This window comes from Oryctolagus cuniculus, chromosome 3 (genome assembly GCF_051225735.1).
Source record: "Oryctolagus cuniculus isolate XC-2025 breed Fujian yellow rabbit chromosome 3, ASM5122573v1, whole genome shotgun sequence".
Classification (NCBI taxonomy): Eukaryota; Metazoa; Chordata; class Mammalia; order Lagomorpha; family Leporidae; genus Oryctolagus; species Oryctolagus cuniculus.
Window position 1 is genome coordinate 102506145 of NC_142869.1, and position 12478 is coordinate 102518622.

The 12478-nt window shown below is 37.3% G+C and overlaps 1 protein-coding gene across 4 annotated transcripts in view; it reads left to right on the forward strand.

Annotated features, from left to right (window-relative positions):
- Nucleotides 1–12478, forward strand: part of LRP1B (LDL receptor related protein 1B) — a 2138546-nt gene that overhangs the window by 2091960 nt on the left and 34108 nt on the right. For 2 of the 4 annotated variants that reach the window (XM_051849573.3, XM_051849572.3), the window contains exons 86-87: nucleotides 3513–3617; nucleotides 4484–4597. In XM_051849573.3, the coding sequence (XP_051705533.3) occupies nucleotides 3513–3617; nucleotides 4484–4597 (219 nt within the window). The remainder of the gene's footprint in view (nucleotides 1–3512; nucleotides 3618–4483; nucleotides 4598–12478) is intronic. The other 2 variants (XM_070071546.2, XM_002712121.6) reach the window with 1 other exon arrangement.

The window sequence follows — 12478 nt, forward strand, 5'->3', positions numbered from 1 at the left end:
CAAATTGATCTTTTGAGGATGGAGCCAGAAACCTGTCTAATGGAAATGACGTTAAATTTTTTTCTTCATTTGCTGTGAACACTATGACCCCAAATAAATAGGAGAAGGAATAATGTGATCTGGGAAATAACTATACAAAAATGTCTAACTTTGACTTTTATAACATTTTCTTTTGCCACTTGACTTTAAGTGAATATCAAACAGCAGACTGTGCCTAAAGGGTAACACCACTCAGTTCCTAGCATTAAACAAGTTTATGTCACTGAGGTTAAAGAGCAATTCTCACTCCTAACTTCTGTTCACAGCCTTTAAGAGGGATTTATTAAGAACTCATCTATCCCTTGGCCTGCTTAGTAGTATCATAACTGAGCTTATGATGATAGAGAAAAAGTATGCCTGCAAAGTGCTCATGCCTCAGCTTCCTCTGAGATCTCCATGAGAGTACCACATAAATTATGGTGCTCTGTCACACAAGGCCCAATAATATTTTATTGCAGACAGCATCAACGTTGTTTCTTTTTAATTTACTCTCATTTTAGAATTTACTCTAAATATGATTTGTGTTATCATTATGAATGACATTTACTCAAAACCTACAAATTGGGTCGCTTGAAAATACATTATTTTCAAAGCCAATAATTGGAAACATAACTACAATATAAACATGTGCCTTTTATATGTATGTAAATGCAAAACCAACTTTCATATAGCTACCAAAACTATATTTGCTAACGATTCCTTACAATGAATCTTCATCATGAAAAAATTCTATTTGCATTAGTTGGCATACATTTCACTTTGTGCCCAGGGTACCACATTAGAATGGGTTACATTCATCTTTGCAACTTCATTCCTTGTTCCCAGGCTATTATATAAAAAAAACTCAGATCCCAAGTTTTCTAATGAATTTACCTTGAAAAAAATCAGAAGCACATGCTTTGTTTACATCATATAAGGAAATTCCATTTAAGGAAGAACAGACAGGATTCTCAGGGCCCCTCAATTTTGCCTACTTTGTAGGGAAAATTGGCTTCTCCAAACTAGGAAAATCAGTTTCTCATAAACTGAGCAGGCTGTTGACATCCAATGTTATAGTTCTTTTGAAAGATCTTTTTAAGAAATCTATATCTAAGAATGGATAAATAACATATGGTAACAATGAGTAGCTATTGTATCTTTTAAAATAAGAGTATAAAAAGAGTTGATTTACCAGATAAGCTATATAATATGTGAGTATGGCAATGCAAACAGAACTCTTGAGTGTTCTGAAACATGTTAGATGATCAAAGTTTGTTTTCATTTCTATGATAATTTTTATTTAGCATTATAATGAAATTGACAGTGAGCATGGAATTCTGTTTCCTAGGTAAACAACACATAATAAGATGAAATTGTAACAGTTAAAGTGAATCCTTTTTTATTTAATTAGGAAAATGCAAGCCACCAGGGGGTCTTGTTATTACAAATATGCAGTGGTATTTGTAATGCACAGCTTAGGAGCTGTCAATCTAAATAGGTATTCTATCAAGAATAAGTAGTAGTGTCTTTAAAACATAGCTAATTACATATTTTTCTGTCTTCTGGAAATCAAAGTAAATATCAGCAGGGGATACTTGATCATATTCTTCAATAACCTTAACAATACCCTTTTACTATCAATTGTCATGAGTAGATAACTGATAAGTATTTGAAAGTGATATAGCACAAACTTTGTGTGATATACATCTAAACAGGAAAGTATTATGAAAATTTACACGAAAATATGGACTATGCTATTTGAAACATAATAATTTGCATAATATGTATTTCACATTAAAAAAACATCTACAGATTTTACCTTTAGTTTAGGATTCATACAAATCCTTTGGAACGAAAAGGGTTAACATCACTTATAGCTGTTGGAAGCAGACATTTAAAACGAAAGTATTCTCTTTTAGAATATGAAGTCTGGTATACAGTTATCTTTTCTTGTAGAGAGTCATTTTAATATAGAACAAACTAATTTTCTTGCTTTGATGTTATCTGTCTTACCAAACAAGAAACTATAACTTTTTAATCTTGACTTTCAAGGAGACTGGTCATGGAGGAAAACTCCCTTGGTTCCATTTAATGTATCAGACACCAATGTCACTGCTTGTGTGACTTGCATCTAAGTCAGGATACCTATAGAGTTTGTAAAGGATAGAATCTTAGAGACTTTAGACCACTCTGCCTTCCCCAGAACTGATTCCATTTTCACATATTTCCATTTCACATCCTGCATATAGTTTATACACTGATCCTGTTCATCTTGAGAAGAAATACAATTTTATAGCCAGATCCTTCAGAAATTTTTTCAAATTAAGCACCTGATGTCAAATAAATATGCATAGAAAAAATGAATTATAGCACTGCCAACCAATTATTTTCAGGCATCTTACTTATCATTGGGAATTACTCTGTGATAGATGTATTACAGTAGTTACCCACTGTGGAGATTAATCAATGACAAGGCAGTCTGAATTCTTTGTCAAGTTATTTCAAGACATATTGTGATACCATTGATTATTTCAGAGCACCAAATTCTGGCATGATCACCTGATTAAAACAACATGATCAACTGTAATTCTGATTTCAGCTCAGACTTTTATGATTGTATTACCACAGTTCTCATAGAATATGGATTGATTTTACTCCATCCCCTCACAATTTTCATTATTCAGTCTAATTGTTCATTTGTTTAAAAATAAATGGCACATAATAAATTATTATATTTTCCAATTGTTATACTCATTTTCAAGTATTGCAATAGACAGAATATTTACTATTAACCCAGTCATGTAGTGTAACTTTGAAGAATTGTCTTGCTATATTTTTCAAGAAAGCCTGCTTCATTACGTTCTTGCCATATTTCACATCACTCCTAAAACACTGCTATTCAGTGAACTCCTACATTTCTTTTATTAGAATGAAAAGAGTTTGACATTAATTGTAACACATATTCAAAGATAAACCATAAGATCAACATGACCATAGGATACACACTATCTTACAAAGGGTGGTATTTAAAATGCCTAATATTTATTTGGATCACATTTCCAGTTTAGAATGAAAAGCTGAAACATATTCAAGATTATTCTTTGGTCATATGGTTTATAATTCACAAAGGTGTTACCAAATCCTAGTTTTATGAAAGAGGAACACTATACCAGTGCTAATATCTCCCTGAATTGTAAATGATAGACATTGAAGTAAAAAGCCTATTTTTACACACAAATATATAGCTCAATTAAATTTGTTTATTAAGCAAATGTATTGAAAATCTGGAAATTACCAAAAGAAAAAATGTATGTCATAATTCTAATAAAAAATAAAATACTTAGCCTCCAGCCAATCTCTGTTCCTGAAAGCTTACTTTTAGGCTTACTTTTTACTCTTGTAGGGTGAATAATCTTATATGCAGAGATAGTGTGTCAGCTTCCAACAGTAATGGTGCCAGTAACAATGGGATTTCTTTGTTGTTGTTGCTGCAGCTGCACTAATGGAAAGATTGCCTCTAGCTGTCAGTTATGTGATGGCTACTGTTACAATGGTGGCACATGCCAGCTGGACCCAGAGACAAATGTACCTGTGTGTCTGTGAGTATTTCATAACATCGTGGGCATTTTATGACAGGACTTTGTATGTGGATTCCCTGTGCCTCTCCTTTCCAGGGCGGGGAGGCATTTTAGATGAATGTTTCATATACATCTCTTATCAAGTATTGTCCCTCATTGGCTCATGTCCTATAGAATCTCCTACTTCATCAATTTGCTATTAATGATTTCATAAGGACGAGCTCATTCAGTTCTTAGCATCACATCATTACAAACATTCAAGGATCTTTGAACTTGGAAATTCCAGGGAAATCTGTCCTAATGGCACTGACATGATTCAGTTACGTGAAGTGTGGAGATAATCATCTTTGATGAATCCCTTGGTACTTGTGGCCATTTATTTCAAAAGAACTTGTGATATCTGTTCAGCTACATATGCTCTTGGACTTATGTATCAGACCTATAGCGTTGTATTAAGTAAACCTGCAAGCCCCTGGCATTTTTGGAATGCCTTTACTTGAGTCTGAGCTTCTGGGAGAAAAGTACTGGAGATTCTTAAAGTTCCTGGGAAAATCTGGAATGTAATATTTCCTTCTACCCAGTTATCGGACTGTTCAAATGGATAACTTGAAATGAAACCATTAAGCTTCTGTGGTCACTGTTTTGAGCTTTGTTTATCATCATTTGACCGAAAGGGTGACTGCCTCATATGATGCACATTAGCATCTGGTTCCCAAACCTGTCAGCGTAGCATGTGATGAGTGGGTATGAGAAAATAAGCATATCTGGAAACAGTTTTCTTCGTTGTTTACTATCTCTGTATAAAATAAACTTGAAACATATGTGGCAAAAAAAAAAAAAAATAAGTCAGACGCCTTATTTAGCTGTATTTTACTGAAATTCTGCAGATGCTCTGTGGGGTTTAAAAGTCAGCGCTGTGACCAGAAAGAGAACCCTTGTGATCACTACTGTCAGAATGAGGGGATTTGCACTTTAACTGCGTTTAATGAGCCGAGATGCAAGTAGGTTTAACCTTCCACTTACCACTGCGCTTCGTGTGACATCATTTCAGGTCACAGTTCATTGGTTTAAATCATGAACATCCACATGCATTTCACAGTGTATACTTAATCTCAGGGCTCATCTGTGTCATACACACTTAACCTTTGCTTCACTCACCGTCAAGTGTGTGCACTACAGACTGCTAGAGTGTCTGGAAAGGTAACGGAGGGAATACAAAACCTGGTGGAGCTGTCTACTATAAATGCATTTGCTAGAACAGTAGCATGTAATTAGAGAAGTATAGAAACAGTTGTTTTAAGACTCTACTACTGGGTGTTATATTTGTAATAGTGATTTTTTTTATTTAGTGACCAACTCCATTTCAGGCACTGATGGAGTAGTACATTATTTTTTTCCTCCAAAATGTTACTGAAAACTGTCTTTCCTTAGATTCCTTTACAGAGGGAATGCTGGAAAATGCATTCTAGAAAATTCCAGAAACTTCAACTTATTAATATTTTAAATCATTCTTTCATGATTTAGTTTGTGGTGCTTAGAAATTTGTGAAAAATAAACTCATATTTTCCCTGAGAAATTTCAGTGATTACCTCTGAGATTACTGCCAATGTTTATGACAATGGAAACATTTTTTGTCATTGTGAATTTAAGCTTTGGTAATGTCATGTCTGGGCTCATCCTTAGTAACCAGTGTCATAGTCAACATCCCTGATTGGCACCTGATAATACATGCACTGGTCATGGTGGCAAAGTACTTAATAATGTTTTTAACCCATAATTGCTTTACAATTAAGGTATTTCATGATGGAATACCTACTATTTTGTCCATAATTAATTTATGCCTCCAGAAATTTGAGGCAGGAGTTTGTACTGAAGCAGATTGGATTTGAAGGTGGTGCTTGATTAGACAGACAGAGGAAAGCCATGGGTATCGTCTGAAGGAACCCCATATGAAAGTGTCTGGCCATGATTCGAGAGAAGAGTGAGGGCTTGAACCCAAGCAGTGCACTTGCAGAAAATAATAGAACAGTAGATCCATTGCTATTTTAGAGTTAGTAAGTTCAGGGTGATGGAAATTCTAATTTTAGTACATTTTTTAAAGTATCAGAGAATACCAGTAATTGCTGGTCTGGGTACCAGTCTCTGTCTATTTTGCCCCTGTCTCACTGTTCCTGGCAAAATAAACAAGTTTCAGACTCACAGATGGATCTCAGAATGACTGTATATCATACCACTGTGTCACCAGAATAAAAATCTCTCTTGGGAAAAGAAGCCCACAGGACATTCTTTTGGACTCTTCAGTCATAGCAAACTTCATGATAGACACAGTATTTTAAAATGAAAACCAGCCTATCTGATAAACCAGGAAAAACATGTTAATTTTAGAGATTTGGAGCAAATCCCTTTTACTACTGGTAGCTATCTCTGCCTGCATTTGGTTTTGTGGAAATGTTGTGATTACTTTGCCTTTGATTCCCTAAAATTTATGGTGAGAGTAAGACTAATGTTCATTAATTACATTTCTCAACCACTAATGTCATAAAAGAAGCATTGAAGAATTATACTCTGTTATCATTCATTCATTAATTTTTTAACCAAATATTGATAATCTATGATGAGTGAGGCCGTGTGTCAATTTAGAAGAATAAAAGCTAAAAATGACTTTTAAATACTTGATACCAAGTGCCATATTTATCACTTACACATAATGTGTAATATTAGATTATATATAATGTTTATCATGATTATCTAATAGTTTCCCCTGTGTCACAGATGATAACACTGAGCTCACTTGCTACATGCATTTCAGAATCTGAAGTCCATGCCCTCATTGTGACTCTTAAACTGTACTACTGTTAAAATAATTTATGCATGGCTATTGCTTTTTAAAAAACTTAATTTGTGTAAATAGATGGCTTTTAAAAATTAAAATATAATTTGTTAATTGTTATGATGTGTAAATAGCCAAAAGTAGTGGGAAACCTAACAGGGATAAATTAATGATTCCTGTTAGGAGGGTAGAAGCCTTTATAGAAGAAGTGACATTTTCAAAGAATTTTGAAAAAAATTTATGACAGTTTTACAAGAGAGAAGTGGACTAAAAATCTAGTTACAATTTTATGTGTTTATTTATTTGAGAGGGAAGGGGTGAGAGAGTGAGAGAAAGTACACTTCCACCCACTGATCCACTTCTTAAATATCTGCATTGCCCAGGACTGAGCAAAGCCAGATCTGGGAGCCAGGAACTAAATCCAAGTCTCCCACGTGATTGACAAGGACCCAGTCACTGGAGTCATCACCACTGCCTCTCAGAGTTTGCATTATCAGGAAGCCAAAGTGACAAGCCCAAGTCAGGCATTGTATCCTGAAGGTTTTATAACTGGCATCTTAATTACTAAACTAATTGTCTGCTTCTGGAAAATCTTTTCCAAGGGAGGGAGTATCACCAAGGAGAATGGATCTGAATGTAAAAGGTGAAGGTTCGTAAGGACAGAAAACAGGACATGTACAGAGTGAGAGGAAAGAAAGCTAAAGAGATATGTTGGGACCAGTCTACAAGGCACCTTTTATGCCATGACACAAGATTGGTTTTACAGAAAGAAGAGCAGAAGACTAACGCTGGAACTCTAGGAAATGACAAAGCTTTGACACTGCATAAAGGAGGAATCCCCAAATGTAAATGAGAGTCAACAGGTGTTAGAGGAGATGAATTGGGACAGATTCTTCTGAGTCAAAGGAGGACAGTGTCAAAGAAAACCAGCTTCCAACAGCTCATAGATCAGCTTATAAAGTTTATTTGATTTTATAATTAGGTGCCCCCTATGACAGATGTCTTAAAATCCCTGTGCAGACCAAAATTACATGACAACTGGTCAATTGAAAGGTTAGGAAATGGAGGAAACTGTGTATTTCTTTCTGAATGGCTATGGATTACATGAAGGAAAAATAGTAAGTGTGATTGAGGGAAAACTTTTAGGACAAGTTTTATAACAAGGAAAACTTACCTATTCAAAAGGACTATTTTTCATTATTTTTAAAAAGTATTTATTTATTCATTTTAAAGGCAGACTTACAAAAAGGGGGAGAAAGAGGGAGAGAGGGAGGGAGAGAGAGGAAGAAAGAAAGAGGGAGAGGAAGGAAGGAAGAGAGAGAGGTATCTTCTGTGGGCTGGTTCATTTCCCAAATGACTACAATGGCTGGAGCTGGACCAGGCTGTAACTAGGAGCCTAGAACTCCATCCAGGTCTCCCACATGGGTTCCTTGGGCCAATGTTTCACTGCCTTCCCAGGTACACTACCAGGAAGCTGCATTAGAAGTGGAGCAGTTGGGACTTGAATTGACACTCATGTGGAATGCTCACATTGTAGATGGTGGTATAATCTGCTGTGCCACAAAACTGGCCTGTATTCTTTCAATTAATTAGAGGCCTACTGTTAGAATAGAAAAATGGTTCAGAGACAGATTCCATGCTCATGTTTCTTAGATTTGAGATTTATATAATATGGAAACTTTTCTAGTTTTCCCGAAGATATAGATGAGTAAATATAAATAAAATTTAATGCAGAGTATCTCTGACCATGAGTAATACAAAATAGTTCAGTTAAAGAATGATGAGGCTCTCAAAATACCGCTCTAGTGACTACTTCTCCTCAAAAGAAGAGGTTTCTAGAAAACAAGTCCAGCATCAGATCTCAGTTGTTAGCAATCACATATATTCCAGTTAACTTAGTATGCACTGTTTCATCTAAATGCCTTTGTAGAAAACAAAAACTTCTTTAAGAGATACAATATAGTGCTTACCTTGAATCTACTTGTATTGTATTTTTTTTCCTCAGAGTAAAAAAAACTATTTGAATTGTATGGAAATATTTACATTTGGGAACTCCATAAACTATTCAGATCTATGAAGGTGGCAGGCTTTTCTATGTAGAAATTTTATTACTATATCCTTCAACTGAAAGCATAGATTTTTTCTTTGACAGCCTTTGCTTTTGTCTCTTGGTGGCCATTTTCACTTATTATGAAGTGTGGAGGGAAACAAGGAAACTGCAAAGAAAATCTTAGAGAAAGGAATGAAATCTGTTCCTTTAAACATTTATTGGGAAGGAGTTTTGACATTTATTAGAGGATATATATTGAAAAATGTTAAATCCATATTTTTAGAAAATTCTAATATGCTGTTTTGAAAATATATTGTTAAAAATTTTATTGTATATTATAGAAACTATTAATATTGTGAAGAATTATTGAAGTCAATCGCAAGTTAAGCAGGCCTTCCTAATAACAAGATTTCCCCCTCGGATCAGACTATCATTTACATCTGATTTAATAGTCTTCACAGCATAGACCTACCTCCACAGCATTACTTCCATGCAATATCCACAGTATTGTTCACCTTCCAGGGATAAAGACTTTATAGCCAGCCGGCGCCGTGGCTCAATAGGCTAATCCTCCACCTTGCGGCGCCGGCACACCGGGTTCTAGTCCCGGTCGGGGCGCCGGATTCTGTCCCGGTTGCCCCTCTTCCAGGCCAGCTCTCTGCTATGGCCAGGGAGTGCAGTGGAGGATGGCCCAGGTGCTTGGGCCCTGCACCCCATGGGAGACCAGGAAAAGCACCTGGATCCTGGCTCCTGCCATTGGATCAGCGCGGTGCGCCGGCTGCAGCGGCGGCCATTGGAGGGTGAACCAACGGCAAAGGAAGACCTTTCTCTCTGTCTCTCTCTCTCACTGTCCAATCTGCCTGTCAAAAAAAAAAAAAAAAAAAAAAAAAAAAAAAAAAAAACAGACTTTATAGCCGCCTTCTCATGCCTGGTAGTCCTGCCATTCCAACACGGGCACAGGAGCACTTAACACGCAGGGGTCTTTCTCACACATCTCACTGGACTCAAATGAGTCTCTTCATTTTTTTCTAGTAAACATTATCCCATTAGTGTCAACTCAGGTGTGATCTTTGTGTGTGAGACATATGACAAGTGAATAGCAAATATTGGTAGGATTGGACTTAACAGAAGTTTCTAAAAGAAAAGAATCAACTTTCAAAGAGAAAAGTATATATGTAAATTTTTATTTTTGTCAACTTACAGGCTAGCAGGGGTGGGTAACCTTTTTCTCTGCCAGGAACCATTTAGATACTTATGGCATCATTCACAGGCCATACCAAATTATCAATTTAAAACTTTGCCTGATACAGATTTATTGAATTTTAAGTCTCTCCTTTGATTGGCTTGGCAAGGCCAGGTCAAATGATTTCACAGGCCTTCTATGGCCCTCTGGTAAGACATTCTCCACCATGGAGGTTCCTCTATTCCTCCAAATTCATATCCTGAAACCCTAACACCCAGAATCTGAAAATAGGATTATAAATGGATATAACCTTGTAAAGAGATGATTTAGTAAATGAGATCATTTGGGTGGACCCTAATCCAATCTGACTATGGGCCTTTTTCTTTTTTAAAAAAAGATTGATTGATTGATTTGAAAACCAGAGTTACACAGAGAGAGGAGAGGCAGAGAGAGAGAGAGAGGTCTTCCATCCGCTGGTTCACTCCCCAATTGGCCACAATGGCCGGAGCTATCCCAATCCAAAGCCAGGAGCCAGGAGCTTCTTCCGGGTCCCCCATGTGGGTGCAGGAGCCCAAGCACTTGGGCCATCCTCTACTGCTTTCCTAGGCCATAGCAGAGAGCTGGATTGGAAATGGAGCAGCCGGGTCTCGAACCGGCACCCACATGGGATGCCGGCACATCAGGCCAGGGCATTACCCCACTGTGCCACAGCACCAGCTCCCAACTATAGGCCTTGTTTAAGAGGAGGTTAGAACAAAGAAAACCCACTAGATGTGCTGTACATACACAGAGAGAGGATTATGTGACCATCAGCTTGAATATATCTTTCTGCAAACCAAACACAGTGGTCTCAGAAGACCCCAGACCGATGTCATCTTGATCTAAGCCCACTCGCCTATGAGAAAATACATTTCTGCATTTTAAATCACCAATTATATATTATTTTGTTACAGTAGCCATAGCAAACACATAGGTTTTGCAACCAGGAAGCAGAATGCTGCTATGACAAATTTGAAAATGTGGGATTGTCTTTAGAGCTGAGTACTGGGTGAAGAACTTTAGCGTTTTGAAACACATGTTTGAACACACTGGGGCTAGTATTGTGCAGTGGGTTAAGCTGCCACTTACAACACCAAGATCCCATATCAGAACCTGAGTCAAATCCCAGCTACTCTACTTCCAGTCCAGGTCCCTGCCAATGTGCCTGAGAATATGTGCAGAGGAATATGGCCCAATTACATGGGCCCCTGCCACCCATGTGGGGATCTAGATGGAGTTTCAGGCTCCTGGCTTAAGCTTGGCCCAGAGTTGGCTATTGCATCCATTTGGGGAGTGAACCTGCAGATGAAAGATGTCTTTCACTCTCTCTCTGTCACTCTGTGTTTCAAATAAAAAAAAAAAAAAACTTTTTCCAAAAGCCTAGAATGCCTGAAAAACCGTTTCTAGAAACCCACATATTAAAGGTGCATTTGATAAGACCTCAGATGGAAATAAGTCATGTTAGAGAACTCTGGAGGGAAGGTAACCCGTGTCATAAAATGACAAAGAAAATAGTCTGATATGTGACTTAGTGTTTTGTGTAAATAGAACTTGCAAGTGATTAATATTTAACTGAGTTTCTAAGCAAAATGTTGATGGTATAGACTGGTTGCTCTTTGCTGCTTGTGATAAAATACAAAAAGGCAGAAATAAATTAAAGGAATTGTTGAGTAAAACTGTACCAGAACTTGAAGATATGGAAAATATTTAACCAGTCCATATTTCAAAAAAAAAAAAAGGAAGAAAGAAAAAATGAGAAAACATATCCTGGAGAATATATCAAGGGCATGGCTGGACAAGCATTACCTATTAAGAGATTATGATGTGTCTCATGGATCTAATCAGCCATCCTAGCATGAATACTGCAAACTTGGACTAAAGGAGTCAGAGATAGGACAAAATGAAACAAGGCTGCTGGATTTCAGAGAGTCTATATGATGTGGTTCCATGGATTTATGCACAGCAGACTTTATGAAAACACAAGTATAACTCTGAAAGTGATCCAGAGATCAACAGGCCTGGGGGAAAGGGCTGTCTCCTTCTTGGTTCCCAGGGCCAGTCAACTCCTCAATTTCAGCGGCCAAAATGCAGCCTCCAGGGCTAAGAGAGCAGAGTTTCACCCAGGGCCTTGGGGACAAGGCTGTTGCCCTGGGCCTGAGAAGTGGGATCGCTACCTACAAATGAGAGGGTGATGGGCTACATTCCAATGGACCCAGAAAATAGGACAACCATCCTGCTAGACCCAGGAGCCAGGATAGCAAGACAAAGATGTTTGCTTTCAAGCCTTATATTCTAATAGAATTGGCTCTGCTGTTTCAGACCTTTGAGACTTTTTTCCAATTTCTCATTGGGAAAATGCATTAAAAATTTGAAGGCTGAGTTGATGAACAAATGTATTTTGCATGCAAAAAGGATATGAATTTTGGAGGAGCCAGGGAGTGTGTGATAAAGGATGAACTTTACCACCCACGTTTATTCGTTGCAACTCTAATCTTCTGTATCTCAGAATGTGACTGTATTTGGCAATTGGGCCTCTAAGAGGTGCTTAAAGTATAAGTGAAGTTATTGCAGTTGCCCTAAATTGATGACAGGTGTCATTAGAAGAAGAGATTTGGACACAGACACAGAGGGGAGACCATTTGAAGGCATGGCGAGAAGATGGCCATCCACAAGCCAAGGACAGAGCCTTCAGGAGACTCCAACTTGCTGATACTTTGATCTCAGACTAAGCAGTTAGCCTGAGAGAAAAAAAAATACTGTTGTTCAAGTTCACCTGTCTG